This window comes from Chaetodon trifascialis, chromosome 15, assembly GCF_039877785.1.
Source record: "Chaetodon trifascialis isolate fChaTrf1 chromosome 15, fChaTrf1.hap1, whole genome shotgun sequence".
NCBI lineage: Eukaryota > Metazoa > Chordata > Actinopteri > Chaetodontiformes > Chaetodontidae > Chaetodon > Chaetodon trifascialis.
This window is the reverse complement of record NC_092070.1, coordinates 10,999,491-11,014,803: the sequence shown is the minus strand read 5'-3', so window position 1 is coordinate 11,014,803 and position 15,313 is coordinate 10,999,491. Positions and strand designations below refer to the sequence as shown.

The 15,313-nt window shown below is 44.2% G+C and overlaps 1 protein-coding gene across 2 annotated transcripts in view; it reads left to right on the top strand.

Annotated features, from left to right (window-relative positions):
* cacna1ha (calcium channel, voltage-dependent, T type, alpha 1H subunit a) overlaps positions 1-15,313 on the top strand; it is a 109,251-nt gene that overhangs the window by 80,673 nt on the left and 13,265 nt on the right. For both annotated transcript variants that reach the window (XM_070980460.1, XM_070980459.1), the window contains exons 16-31: positions 1,263-1,418; positions 2,123-2,210; positions 2,352-2,635; positions 3,730-4,089; positions 5,740-5,843; positions 6,123-6,246; positions 6,583-6,651; positions 6,745-6,929; positions 7,141-7,267; positions 7,766-7,891; positions 8,356-8,445; positions 9,645-9,858; positions 12,601-12,752; positions 13,002-13,111; positions 13,432-13,565; positions 14,263-14,333. In XM_070980460.1, coding sequence (XP_070836561.1) covers positions 1,263-1,418; positions 2,123-2,210; positions 2,352-2,635; positions 3,730-4,089; positions 5,740-5,843; positions 6,123-6,246; positions 6,583-6,651; positions 6,745-6,929; positions 7,141-7,267; positions 7,766-7,891; positions 8,356-8,445; positions 9,645-9,858; positions 12,601-12,752; positions 13,002-13,111; positions 13,432-13,565; positions 14,263-14,333 — 2,394 coding nt within the window. The remainder of the gene's footprint in view (positions 1-1,262; positions 1,419-2,122; positions 2,211-2,351; positions 2,636-3,729; positions 4,090-5,739; positions 5,844-6,122; positions 6,247-6,582; positions 6,652-6,744; positions 6,930-7,140; positions 7,268-7,765; positions 7,892-8,355; positions 8,446-9,644; positions 9,859-12,600; positions 12,753-13,001; positions 13,112-13,431; positions 13,566-14,262; positions 14,334-15,313) is intronic.

Here is a 15,313-nt window from a genome sequence, read left to right as displayed (position 1 = left end):
ACTCGTTTTATAAATCTGAAATATAAAGTGTTACAGCTGTCAGGTGGTCTCGCAAGTGCTGATGTATTTGAACTTGCAGTACATGAATCTATCCACTAAAATGTAGGCTGCCAGTCATGCATGCATCATCTGAAAAGCCTTTCTGCAGAGAAACAGATATGTTACTGGCTTCCCTTCAAAAGAGGAGCTCAGACAGGCTCCTTCAGGGCTCTCATTGCAACAGTGTGAACGTTAGTGGAAATGTATGACAGCAGCTGTCGCATCACGTCCTTCACACAGTTGTAAGAGATCAACTGGACAGTGTGTTGGTGTGTATTCATTCTTATCCCAACAAATCCCAAATCAATATGTCAAACTCGGCCAAGAGTGTGCTTATGTTTATGTGTGTAGCTGTGTGCGTAGCTGCCAAGTTCTGCTTATTAGTCAAATGCTGTGAAATGAGAAATTCTGCTTATGCGCACCCTCTTTCACTGTTAACTCTATTTTTTGCTCTCCTTATGGGGGAGATATTGTTCAATCGCTCCAGATAGGTTGTCCTCTTTTCTGTACTGGATGCGTCAGCACAAAGGTAGAACACAGAAGGCAGTGGACTGTCTCACTTCGGTGTGTGTGTAGGAGTAAGATGCTGAAAAAGCGTTTTACCTCGGACTGACTGTCATGTGAAGGCGGTACACACACTATATACTCACTATAGATTTCTGGGGAGTAGCTACAGTACACACCACTCTGCGCATGCATGCATACGTGCATACACACGGCGGCATTGGCGAATTGCTTCCTGCCACAGCGTTTTATGAGTGGGCAGAGACAGAGTGAGCTTTCATGCTGCATCATGAACACCGTCCTACTTTTAAATGCTTTCATCACTCACATTGATTTAGGCGCACGCAGACACACACACACACATACACACGCCCACACACACTCTGCATGTCAATTTATAGTAATCCCGTGTGCATGAAGTTGAAGTATTGTGGCAGGATGGCAATAAAAGTAGCTCACTACTGGGTTTTATAAAGCAACCCGCAAGAGCTGTATCAGCTAATACTGCTCCATTTGTGTCTTTCTTTCTCTATCCTTCTCTATTCTTTAACCTCCGGGCATTTTCCTTCCTTTCCCTCTTTATGGGCCATTACTCTTTTCCTTGTTTTTTAATTATGCATATGCATTCCACCTGACCGTTATCTATTTTTGCCTCCATCCATCTCTTCCCCTTCTTTATTTACACCTAAATCTCTGCCTGTGTTTCACTCATTGTATAGATTCTTACCCAGGAGGACTGGAATGTGGTGTTGTATAACGGCATGGCTTCCACCTCACCATGGGCGGCTCTCTACTTTGTTGCTCTCATGACATTTGGCAACTACGTGCTCTTCAATTTACTTGTGGCCATCTTGGTTGAAGGCTTCCAGGCTGAGGTGAGAACAACTATTGTTTATTTTTTTTTGTACAGTAATTGTAAGTGTAGATGAAGCGTTAATGGCAAACCAGTGGCACAGTGCAATTCTGCAATCAAGATTCAATCAGCGTTTTGCACAGCCTGCACAGCATTGCACCCATTTTCTGTGTTTTTATCATCAAGGTTGGTGAAGGCGCACCCTCAGACATTTCCTAAATAACAAGAAATGCTCAAAACTCTTTTGTATATTAACCATTCAACACAGCACCAGTGACTGGAGTAAAGATTCATGTCTGATTCTTAACAGCATCTCTCATCCACAACTGTGTCGATGCTGCATGAGGGCCTTCTGCTGCTTTTAATTAACTCCCAGTAGAACAATCTGAGGGCCGCAGGTGCGGACTCTCAATTACCAAACTGTCACATCATGCAAGGCACCGCTGCTTTTAAAGGGGAAGAGAGAAGGGAGATGATAAGCAGTCCCAAACATGCCCTCTGATTGTTCCAGATCATCAATTGTTCCTCATCCGGCCCCTTTATCATGTGGCACCCAGGAGCACAATGAGCCTTCATCCACAAGCATATCCTCTGAGCACTGAATGCAGCGCACTTCGGTCTGCTCGAACTCCGTTCCTTGATTGAAAAAAAGAAACCGCGTCTGCAATTTTCTTCATAATGGGGGAGAAACAAAGAAAACAGTCCTGATTTGTGTGTGTATTATAGGGTGATGCTAATCGGTCGGAGTCTGATGATGAGAAGAAATCAGACAACTTTGAGGAGGATGAGAAGGTAGAACAGCTCAGAGACACTGGTAGGTTCAACAACAAGAAATTGTGCTTTTTTCTTCCTGCTCTGATTGTTTCATGACTGACTCATTGCAAACTGTATGACAAAATAACAATAAATAAGTGTTGATTACAATAGCGACTTCACATCTTCTCCGCCTCCACAGAGCTAAAAATGTACTCCCTGATGATGACCGCCAACGGTCACGTTGACCCTCGGGGCTCGATGGCTCCTCCTATAATCATGCGCACGGCAGCCACACCCATGCCTACTCCAAAGAGCTCCCTGGGGCCTGAGTCTATCCTTGGAGAGGACCTTGTATACAGAGAGGCGGTTCCTCAATATGGCGAGGTGGGAACGGGTTTTTCCGAGGCGGGAATCAGTCACGCAGACTCTCGCCGTGGAAGCTCCACCTCCATGGACCCTTTAGCCTACGATCAGCACTCTCTGGTGAGTTATATCAAACAGTTTAAGGAGAAGATGCACCCAAAACTGTTTATCGACCTCTTCACAAACCAGCGTGTAGGAATCAACTTCTCTTCCCCTTCTTGCTGATGCAGAACAACACATATGCTGTGTGACATATACTCACACCCTGTAAAGCCCCCCACCAAACTGAAAAAAAAAGACTAAAATTGCTACAAGGAGGATGGATATAATCCAGTTACAGAGCAGAAGCCAAGGCCAGGAGCAGACATATGAGACAAACTTCAAACAAACAGACCCAGCGGTCCTAAATGGAGGACCGCAAAGGACCGGGAGAACCAATGACTCAAGTCCCATGAGTTAACACTGCAGTTAATCACAGGCTTTAAATGTTTCAATCGAAGGGGTGACCCATATATCAGTCAGCTCTGCTACCATGAAAGACGTCTTAGCTCTCTAAATGCTGCTCAGAGGACTGAGAAGGAGCTAATCTCATATCGTCCTATTTTCGCACGAGGAATGTATTACTTTTCATTATAGTTTCTGATTATTAAACCTCGCTGCAACCTGCAGAGAGGAGAGGAGGAGGAGTACCAGGGAAGGTAGCATGTAAACCAAAGATTGCAGCTTTTAGCTTCAGTTTAGTCAGGTAGATAGTAATTTATTCCATGAGGAAATCATGGCTGCCTGGGAGAAAAGCTGGAAATATAGGGAGCCAATAATGACTCGCTCAGGGGGAAGGAAAAATCCTTTGAACCTAACATATCCAATAAAAATGAGCATATGGGTGTAAAATTTGATCCTGTAGCCAAATAACATGTGAATAGTTGGAGACAAAATTCTGGAAAATGCAACGATCAATCACAGATGTTCTTGGTCATACTTCGTCCACATCTAATTTCTCACTGATCCCCTGTGCAAAATATCCAAAGCTGGAGAGAAAGAGAGGCTGACCCCAAATGTCTTATAGCAGAATAGGCCGAGTGTCCTGAAGCTTGCTGTTAAAAACTCAATCGAAGCTTGAAATATCTTCACACGTCATCAGTCACTTTTAATAATGACTTTTGTTGCTTTTATAGCCTCACACCATGCGTACCGCTTATTCCCCGTCTCTCCAGAACCTCTCAAGTCCCGGCCGACGCTCCCCTCTTCCTCCCCGCTCGTGGGGAAGTCGTCGGTCCAGCTGGAACAGCCTCGGAAGAGCGCCGAGTCTCAAAAGGCGGGACACCAGCGGAGAGAGGGAGAGCCTGTTGTCTGGGGAGGGAGGAGAGGAGGATGATGGTGGAGAGGACAAGGGGGAGGCTGGGGGGAACAGCACGCTACGGCCGGAGCCCTTGGAGCTGCTGCAGGCATCTACACTCTGCCCTTCCATAATAGCGGAGTACGGTGACTGCAACGGGAGGACCCTGACCTACGACCTCGACGTGAACTCCGACCCCAAGGACGACTCCTCGCCCGAGGACGACATGGATGATGACGTAAGTTATCATGAGTCGTGACTCTCAAAATAACACTGAGAAAAGCGGGACCATGTAGCAGTTTTGAAAGGTCCCCAGCATGATATCATCCTGGCACGTATCATCAGCTTTTTATTTACACGGTGGCTTGTTTTCCAGTTACGCTTTCAGGCACGAGCAAGACATGTGGTGGGGTTTGACAGGCCCGGTGTCAAGTTTGAGCCTTGGTGCTTTTGCTCTCCTTTTTTCCTCTTTGTTTTTCTCTACTTACCCAATTCTCCTTTGTCCTCTTTTCCCTTTTGTCTCTCTTACTTTGAGATGTTACAGTGTCTGTGTTGTGTTCACACTGTAGGGCCTAGAGAGATTGAAATTGCCATGCTGTAATTGATTGGCTTGGGCAGTAATTGTTTTCTCAGTGGGTCCAAAACAGCTTGTGTATGTACAGTCAGTGCGGCTGTTCATTTGTGTGTCTGTGAAGTGGAGAAGGGCGTACCCCGTGGTGGTTTTGGATGACCTCTGTTGCGATAGTCTTGATGGTTTTATTGGCTCCAAATTGAGTTTTCGAAGCCATGAAATCCACTAAAACACAGTGCCTCTCCCTGGACATACTGAATGTGTGAGGCTTAAAACTCTTACCTGTGTATGCATGTGTGTGTGTGTGTGTGTGTGTGCGTGCGTGCGTGCGTGTGTGTAAGATCATGCATCAGTGAGTGCGTGTGACTTGTCAGCTGAGACCTGTGTATGCACGTGGTTCTCTGTGTGTGTTTATTTCAAAGATTATGAATTTCATCTCCAAGGATTCCTGAGCAGCAGGTTCCTTTCATCCAGCTAACGCACACGCTCACACTTGGACACACACACACACACACACACACACACACGGAGGGGACACACCCAGATGCACAGACACACTCACAGCAGCAGCAATCTGCCAAATAAGCAGCATCTGAGAGGCTTGACTTTGGGCTGTTTTTAATTAGAAACCTGAAGTACAGAAGCTGCGCACTGAACCTTTCTAATGTTTGTTTTATTAGAAACTTTAATGAGTTTCACTTTGTACCAGCTAAGTTGGGAGTCTGCCTGTTATAGCTCAGTTACGTCCATGTGTACCCAAACAGCACTTGTTTATCGGGCCTCCATAGATTTGAGGGTGGAACAGCTCATGTCAGCAACACTGTGGAAAGTATTTTTTCAGTCATTTTATAGCATAGTTCGTAATAGCTCTGTTCTTCGTATACGCAATATCAAAGCAGTTCTCAAACAGGTTTTTAATGAGTACATACAAAATACGAGAAGTTAGATTTATCATATGGAGCTACTGTTGTGGCTGCGGGTGCATGAAAAAAAGAAATAAATTAGATTACAACTTCTAGTTTAGCTCAGGCAACCATCCATCTTTGGAGAGGATTAAAGGTACTTTTCCCCATTAGCAACACAGCTACTTATCCCATAGACAGCCTGACCATTCTACATCACTAATATGCATGAAAATGTAGTACAATCAGATTTACTGTGTTTGGCCTTGACTCACCCAACGAAAGCATGAATATGATGTGAATGATTGTGGCTTTGCCGTTGATGGTGAAATAATAACAATAAAAGTGCTGATTATTTTGTGTAATGATGAGTTCCAAAGTTGGCAAATTAACATTTGACCTCTGACCTCTGCAGAGTTCTTTGTGCTACTGGATCAAAAAGGAGCTCCGCAACATGAAGCCCCGCTGGTGCAAAGAGCACGAAGACTGGACGCTGTATTTGTTCTCTCCAGACAACCTGTGAGTCTCTCTCTCACACACACACATAGACACACACACACACACACACACACACACAAACAACACAAAACACCTATATCAATCTGAATGGGTCTCGTTTCAGTTGGCTCTCTTACTCCCTGTTTCCTCTTTCCTCCTCTTTATTTAATTATCATGGTTCCCCTCTCTCATTCTTCTTCTCTTTACTGCTCTCTCACTGCTAATTGTTTGGTCAATAGTTTTAACCGACCGTAGACATTTTATAGATGACTCTGTGTGTGTGTGTGTGTGTGTGTTTAGATGCCGTGTGTGGTGCCAAAGTGTGATCTCTCACAAAATGTTCGACCATATCGTTCTGGTTTTCATCTTCCTCAACTGCATCACCATCGCTCTGGAAAGACCTGACATACAGCCTCACAGCACGGTAAGACACACACACACACACACACACACACACACACACACACACACACACACACATACAAGTTTGAGAATCTTTTCACTGATTTCCGATGGTTGCACAGTGCTAAAATGTGCACTAGTCAATAGAAAACAGTCAAAATTAACCTGACTGGAGGCTGATTCTCAGTGGAAAAGCCTCAGACACACACAGAGAAACTCACTAGCCAAGCAACATCGAGGCTTAAAGCAAGCCACGATGTATTACTCTCACACAGTGACAGGCTAATTGTGTAAAGGAACTGGTACTTTCTGTTGTGAGTGCAAAATGTCTGTGTATTAATCTCATTGTCTTCTGTAGGAGCGAGTGTTTCTGAGTGTGTCCAACTACGTCTTCACTGTGATCTTCCTGGCAGAGATGGCCATTAAGGTAAACATCACAGTTTTCTTTCCATTGTTGAAAAGCTTATGGTGTTTACAAACGGGTCTTATTAACATCTGAATGCCATAATGTTTTCACCAGGTTGTAGCTCTCGGTTTCTGCTTCGGGAAGCAGACGTACCTCCAGTCCAGCTGGAACGTTCTGGATGGTCTGTTGGTGTTTGTGTCTCTGGTTGACATTCTGGTCTCTCTGGCCTACGCTGGTGGAAACAGGATCCTGGGCATCCTCAGAGTCCTACGCCTGCTGCGAACACTACGCCCACTGAGGTGCATGGTGTATTTGTATGTGGTGTGTAAAGAGGTGTTGGTAATCGGTTTTGTGTGGATGCATATTTCCTGTGTGTCTGTATTTAAGCACCACACGCACAGGAAGCATCCCACCTCGTTTCATATTTCTGTCACTTGTGTTTGTGTTCTGGACTAGACTGTACGAGCTGGTGCTAACAAACATCTCTGTGTCTTTATTGGTGTATACCAGGGTGATCAGCCGAGCCCCGGGCTTGAAGCTGGTTGTGGAGACTCTCATCACCTCTCTTAGACCCATCGGGAACATTGTCCTGATCTGCTGCGCCTTCTTCATCGTCTTTGGCATCCTGGGGGTGCAGGTAGTTTGCATACACAGTAACTCCCACAAACAGCAAGCAAGTCGCACAACACAGACATGTAAGCTCAGCAGAGATCCGATGCTCACGCTCACTGTCCTTTGCTTTTCCTAAGCTTGAGGACAAAACGCTTTACCCTTTTCAGCTTAAATGTCACTCTTGTTGAGCAGCATATGTGATTGTGGCTTGAGGGGGGATAGGAAGTGTCATGAATATCCAATGGACAATAAGCTTTTGTTCCTGAAGAGTGCGCTTTTTGAATGAATGACAATTAGGTCTGTGTTAAAAGGGACAACATGACCCTGGGGGTCAGCTTTTAGCCGAGCACTCAGGAAAACCTCTGATAAGAATGTGCTCCATGAAACATCCTTTTATTCCAAGCATTAGTAGCTGGTTGCTTAAAAAGCCGCAGGCTCCGGTGCAATTGAGCTAATGTGTCAATGGCAGCCAGACGGCCCTGCAGACCTTGCTCTTTATCTCCCTCTCTCTCTCGATCTCTAGCTGTTCAAAGGGAAGTTCTACCACTGTGAAGGTCTGGACACGAAAAACATCACCAACAAGTCTGACTGCCTGCAGGCCAACTACCGCTGGATACGAAGGAAGTACAACTTTGACAACCTGATTCAGGTGCGGATTAATGGACTGAGGACAAGAAAGGGGAGGAGGGCGATGTAGGGAGAAGGATTAGTGTTCAGACCAGCACAGTCTCCAAAGACAAATGAACTAGCTACACACTACTAATAGAAAGTCCCTTGTTTTGCCTCATTAAAGTGATTCACTAGTCACAGTGCAGTGTGTCTCTGAGCTTTTCAAGGGACTTTTTGGCAGAAGGTGGAGTGCGTGAGTTTAATGTAACCTGAAGTACAACAGCACACACTGTGTAGACTGTGGTGAATCCATTAGACTTAGGTTCTTCATCTATCATGGCTATGATATATATCTTCTACTGGCAGCCATTGATTATCATTGGGAGGGAGAATTACAAGCTAACGATGCACAAGATGTTCACACTGTCACGCTTCTCTGGGTCTGATAATATTGGGACGGAGGAAATCTGTGTTTTGAGTTCTTTCTCTGTGTTTCCTATCCAGGCTCTGATGTCTTTGTTTGTGCTGTCCTGCAAGGATGGCTGGGTCAACATCATGTATGACGGGCTGGATGCGGTGGGAGTGGACCAGCAGGTAACGATACGAGGACTGTGCCGGGCTGTGATTGAGATAAAACCATTATTGTGCCGCGTTCTGTTCTGCTCTCGTTTTGTCGTGTGTTATAAACCCAGTGCCCCCCTTTCCTTTGTATCGGTGCGCTTTCGCCCTCCCTTGAAGCCCACACTCAGTCACAGCCAGGCTGCGGCATGTTTAGTTCAGCTCGAGCCGAGGTGACGGACAGAGAGCCTTTGGGCGATAACAAAGGTGAAACCAATCCAGCTGTTAGAGGGAGATACCACATGGTGCACAGCAAGCGCACATACACCCTCGTACACAGTGAACTTACTGTATATTAACTTGGGTCTGTAACATGCCCAGAGCTGAGTGTGTTGCAGGTCACCAAGCACGTTTAATACTGAATGAAAACCCAGACATGTCACACAGATACAACCCAATAAAAGGACAGGGTGTAGCCCATGATGCCGCTGTATGTATTGCATGTATTTTTTTGCAGCACTGTGATCTCCAGTGGATATTTGGACATCAGCGCGTGCAAAAAACAACCTTAAAAAAACAACCTAACCACAGGTCTTAGTACCAGAATTATCAAATACGTTGAGACAGAGTGGGAGCGAACAATTCCGTTCATATTTCTTTCAAAGAATAAGCAAAGCTAAATGGCAGCGGTGTGTTAATAACAGATTCCAAGCAAAAGCAAAGCTTGAAAGGTGAGTTCATAGAAGTAACATCAAAGCTTCGACTGATTAGGCGCTCCCCGGATCCAGGACTGCCTGTGGTGTAATGCGCTGAAATATTATAGTGTCAGTCAGTCATATCTCGTCTCTCATAATAAATTGAGTGACTAGACACCAAAGGATTAAAACCTTTATTTGTGATATTATAAAAATAAATCTCAAAATGCCACACTGACAGTGAAATTTTCCTTTGAACTGTGGAAAGTTTATTCAAGGTTGAAGGATTTTCAGAGAATTTCCATTGTCATTGTACTACGCATGTAGGTACAGTATGTGATAACAGACTGTGAGGCTTTAGACTGCCACTGTGGCAGTTGGATTTATGTCGCTTGCCGGCTCAAACCAGGTCAAAAGCACAGGGAGCAAAACATAGTTGTGATGCTTTTTTTGCGTGTGCACTAAATGATACACGCATGAACAAAAGCAATTCAAAGTTAATCTTCTTTAATCTCCTTTACTCGGCTCCTCTCTTCTCAGCCTGTAAGGAACCACAACCCCTGGATGCTGCTCTACTTCATCTCCTTCCTACTCATCGTCAGCTTCTTCGTCCTCAACATGTTTGTCGGCGTCGTCGTGGAGAACTTCCACAAGTGCCGGCAGGATCAGGAAGAGGAGGAGGCCCGCTTACGGGAAGAGAAGAGGCTCAAAATGATAGAGAAAAAGCGCAGGAGTAAGGAGAATGGAGGGGCTGGTCGGTAGTCTATTTTTCTGAGCACTGCCTGCTTTCAGAGCCTGAAAACAAGAGAAAGAGAATGACAGAGAGAAAAGAAACAGGGAAATGTACTCAGCCTTTAACATAAAAAGAGGGAGAGTTTGAAAGACTGGCTAGCTCACGCAAACAGTGATTGATCACTGACAGAAGGCGTCGGCTATGCCAGTCTGATGCATGTAACTGCATGACTGCAGCCCTCCCCCAACCCTGCCCTTACACTGCATGCAAAACTTTTAAAACCGGGCCAATCTAACCTTTACATTAGTATCTATCTAACCAAAAATTTGTATGCTCACTCTTTAAATTGAACTGCCTCCATTGTCGTGTAAAGACAATGACAACAGTAGTAATAGAGTATTAAGTAGTCTTTATTTCATTCTTAAAATGCTTAAATTATATCCTTTAACGCCAAACCCCTGTATTGATACCATTCCTAATGCGTTTTCATCATTGTTGAAGAAAACCTTTGCAGCACCTCCTGCATGTGAACTGATCGAGGTTTGACGCTTTCCTCCATGTGTCTCGGGAAAATTTGCAAGGAAAATTTGGATCGCTGAAATGCCAATGCCCCCTTCCCTTCCTCCGAGTGCATGCACGACCCTGAGGCGTCTCTCAACACAGGTAGAAGAAGGACATTTCCTCTGAACGCGCTTTGACTGGCAGACTCAGAAACATAGCAGACGTTTTGGCTGCTATACCTGAAAATACCTTGGGTAACAGAACTGTTCGACGATGTTTGGTTGGTTAAATGCAGCTTGTGGAAAATGCAAACACATGCTGGAAGACTCGTCAGAAACACACCACCTATTGCAAGAACCAGTCCAAATGCTTGCAGTCCGAATCAGTGGTTTGTGAGGCCACTTCAACATGTTTTGTAGAAGCACATGATTTTATTGGCAAACATCGAACAGCACCATGATTTGGCCACGACACAAAATTATTTGCAACTAGCCAACACATCGACCAGAGTGTGACACTAGAAGGCAGTATATGGTGTGAGCAGAGCGCCGCTCTTTTCATCTTGTCTTAATAACATGTCTCACTGGTCTAAAACTGCTGAAGGTCCAGACAAATGGAATCTAATCAGCTGTCTCAGAGGAAAAACTCCATGCCACGCAATCAGTCGACTCATCAATCAGAGAAAAAAAACAAGAAAAGAAAAGTTTTAGACTACTGAGATTTTTCTGATGGGTTAAAAATAACTGTAGTGATGTCATCGAAGAGTGGCTCCAGTGTGCGTTCAACATCACAGTCACGTTCTGCAGTGTTTAAAATGAATAGAGTCAGTGAAGCAATCTGGATAGACAGATTTGAATGAGTGAAAAACAATAAATAGTGATTGTGTCAGAGAGTCTTACTCAGAAACATCATTCAGTAGCGACTGTTTGTGGAAAAGTGTGTTGTTGAACGTACCCTGCGCAGCCCCTCTCAGCCCCAGACATTATCCTTTACATCAAAGGCATGTAAGCATGATGTACTTGGGAGATTGACATTAACATGCACGCACGCACACACACACACACACACACACACACACACACACACACACACACACACACACACACACACACACACACACATACAATCATCAGTCATCAGATATGGACATGTGAGTGCACATGTTTACATGGTGGGCACCTTTTAATGAAAGTCAGATATTACTCAGTCATGATTATTATTATTCATTAAATTCATAATTGTTATTCAGAGGCCGTACTGCCTCTCATGGTTCCCTTCTAAGAAGCAGTAACACACCTGTCAAAAAGTATAGACTGTAGTCTGGGTCATAATGGAGACTTAAATGTCTCATTTATACACAGCAGAGACCTCTCTACCCTTGTGAGAATAAATTTATGAGAAAGGCAATGAGGTTTGTAAGAATGCTCCCTTTAAAGGGGCATTAAGCCACTTCTTTTAGTCCAATGCAGGATTTATTTAAGACTGGGAGGAGAGAGAATCACTGAAACTAACAAAAAGACCTTGCAACAACTCCCAGATGAGGTAGTTACACCTGGTTTCTTCTTGTGGTACCACAGCAGAGATAAAAAAAACAAAAACAAACATATAATGAGACATTGTGGTTTCATGTGAGCAGGTGCAGTGCCTGCATGTAGCATCAACAACACGCTGTTCTCAAACTGGGGTTTTCATAACTTACCATAAAACCAGGTGGCTAGGAATAGTGAGGGAATCAGGGAGGGAATCATTTGAGCGATCTCAACATCTGATCCATTTAGATCCTGTTTGCAAATTATGAACTGAATAATATACTGTAGCCTACCTGTGACTCTCATGTCCTCTCTTATTTAAACATACCTCACAGGCAGGGGTGTGCACAGGCTGTCTGCGGGGCAGGGGCGATAATGAGAGAAAGGGACACCGCCGCAGGCTTATAACTGGAGCTCATTCGTGGTAGAGTAGTACAGGGCAGCTATGCCAGTCAAAGGCACCTTTGATGTGATGTAAGGGCAAAATATAGTGGAATCCCATGTAGATGCAAGCATATTTTGGTTGAATAAAGGTGTAAAAAGGAGCAGCATGAGCAAAAAGAGCAGTGGCGGTTCCCCTCCCTTTGTCCCCGCACCGTCCTCTGCACACCACTGGACAGGTCATACTTAAATTTTTCAGAGCAGAGCTACTCACGGTGGCGCTCCGTCTGTTCGTCTCTTCTCACCTCGTCTTTGCATTATGTTTGTTTGCGCGTGTGTTTTTGTGCTCCAGAGGCCAAGCAGAGGCCTTACTATGCCGATTACTCTCCCCTGCGTCTGTCCATCCACACGCTGTGTACCAGCCACTACCTGGACCTCTTCATCACCTTCATCATCTGCATCAATGTCTTCACCATGAGCATTGAACACTACAATCAGCCACAGGTAATGTTTCTGCACATGCACACAAACACACACATTGTATTTACCTGAAGACAGAGGTATGAAAAAGCTTAAACTGGTAACTCTTCTGTAGTATCATTTGAATTCACTTCAATAAACTTGAACTTGAATATTATTTGCACAACCTACAATAAAACGTTCACACATTTCTTAGTTTTATTAACATGTTCTATGTTTTATTCACAAAATTAAAACAAAGGCTGGGAGTTAATTTTCTGTCTGTCTGTTCAGTATTTAGAGGAGGTTCTGAAGTATTGCAACTACGTGTTTACCTTCATCTTCGTCATTGAGGCCCTGCTCAAGCTTGTGGCATTCGGCATACACAGGTTCTTCAAAGACAGGTAACACAGTGATCACGCACAACATCGCCTGCTTGAAAATTGTATAATTATTATCTTTTTTTTCTACTAATTGCAATATATGTGGTGTGAAATAGTAACTACATGTTCAGCCCCTGAACTATTGCTTAGGTAACCCCTTATTCTCAGTACACTGCACTGGATGGTGAGTGTATTCATCTGTCTCAGGGCGCCCTGGTGCAGCTCAGAGTTAACCAACAAGGGAGTCTGTCCAAGGTTGCATGTGTGCTTTGTGCTTTGTCGTACTGAACCAGGGGATGACTCTTTTTGTATTTTCTGTGTGCGTTTATTTGTGTGTTTAGGTGGAATCAGCTGGACATAGCTATAGTGGCGTTGTCCATCATGGGCATCACGCTGGAGGAGCTGAAAATGAGCGCAGCACTGCCCATAAATCCTACCATCATCAGAATCATGAGAGTACTCAGAATAGCACGAGGTAGAAACACACACATACACACACCAAACACACAGAAGCTCATTCTCCTATCTTTGTGAGGTCCCCTGATGATATAATGCATTCCCTAAAACAAACTGACAAAAAATGTTAAAAATAAAAAAAAAACACTCTCGAAAAAAAGGAAACAATCAGTTAAATGGAGGAAATATTGCTTAAAATAAGCAAAATTTTCTGCCGGCAGTGTCGATCAAAACAGCTTTAGGTTTGTGGAAGTTATCATGGGGCAATCATAAATCTCAGAAAGAAGAAAGATAATTAAGGACAAAAAAGCCTGAAACAAGTGAAATGCTCAAACATAAAAACTGCCTGGTAAAAAGAAATATCTTATAAGACATAAAACAGTCACAACTTGCCTTGAACCCTCACCCTAACCTAAACATGGTTCCAACCTCATCCTTACACCCGGGTCTGAACCTTCAAAGAGGCCTTTGAAACATGCGAGGATAAAATTTTCTCCTTCCAAAAATGTCCTTGTTCTATATTGTGTATTCATGTGAATTCAGCATTAAATTCAATATGTCACAGATGCCTGCCGGCTTCTCACAGTAAATACAGTACAAGTGCCTCCCCGCTGAGTTAGTATTGTGCCACGTCGTCGTAAATTCTGCAGCATATGGGGCCAACTGAAGCCGGCAACGACTAGCTGCTTAAGACTTGCCTCCCTGTTTCCCTGCAGTGCTGAAACTTCTGAAGATGGCTACAGGGATGAGAGCTCTGCTGGATACCGTCATGCAAGCGCTGCCACAGGTAAGCACGAGCTCTGTGGGGTCTCAAACACCAAAGAGTGATTTTGTGATTTGTTTTATTTATGATTTCTTTTTCGTGTGAATGTAGGGTGAATATGAAGGTTTTATTCAGAATAGACAGCTCCCTGAAAGATTCATGTTTGTCGATGAATATTTAACTCAAGTCATATCCGTCCACGTTCAGATTTGTATTCTGACCCTGAAATGTCTCATTTTGTGCATTTCCCCTCCTGCCTCCTCTACAGCTGATTCTCTTATTAAATGTGCGTGATAGTAAATGCCAAACACACTCAAAGGAAAGCACCATCATTGATCGGTGTCTTAACATTTGAAGATTATTAAAAATAATCCGACGGCTCTCAGCAGCGGAGCAGTGATGATGTGTTTTGTTGCTCATGTGCTCAAACGTGTGAGGGCGCCATACAAGTAGATGGTGCAGCTGAGGACACAGAGGCTTCAAAGAAATCAGTTCAATTAATGATTGAAAGAGAAGATCACTTCATACAGCATCTTTGCATGGATTGCACCTTCATCATTGAGCTGTTTACGAGTCAGACTGTACGGCCAGCTTCCTCCCTGATGTTGCTTTTTCTAACCAGTCAACACACGTTCCTTTTAAAGTACGTCCACGGATGTCGTGGGAGCATCTCAGGCCTCTCTCTCTCTGCCTGGCACAGTTCTTCAAGGCAAAGAGCAGCTGCACCAAAGACTGTGATGCACATGCAGTGACAGACTCTATTGTTATGCTATTTTCTAAATGTCAAGTGTACACATTCAGTGCTGTGTAACCACCAGGACACGGAGAGCACAGGAACGGATCTTAACGAACAGGATTAAAGACAACACGCTTTTGCCTCTCTGACGGTAGGATGCTGATGGAGTCGCAGGAAGTGCGTTAGGCCAAAAAGCCTTCATAGCGACTGCTTTTTATAGCGCTCCAGCTCCACCAGCAGATTTCTCAGTGTGCTGAGCCGAAAGCTG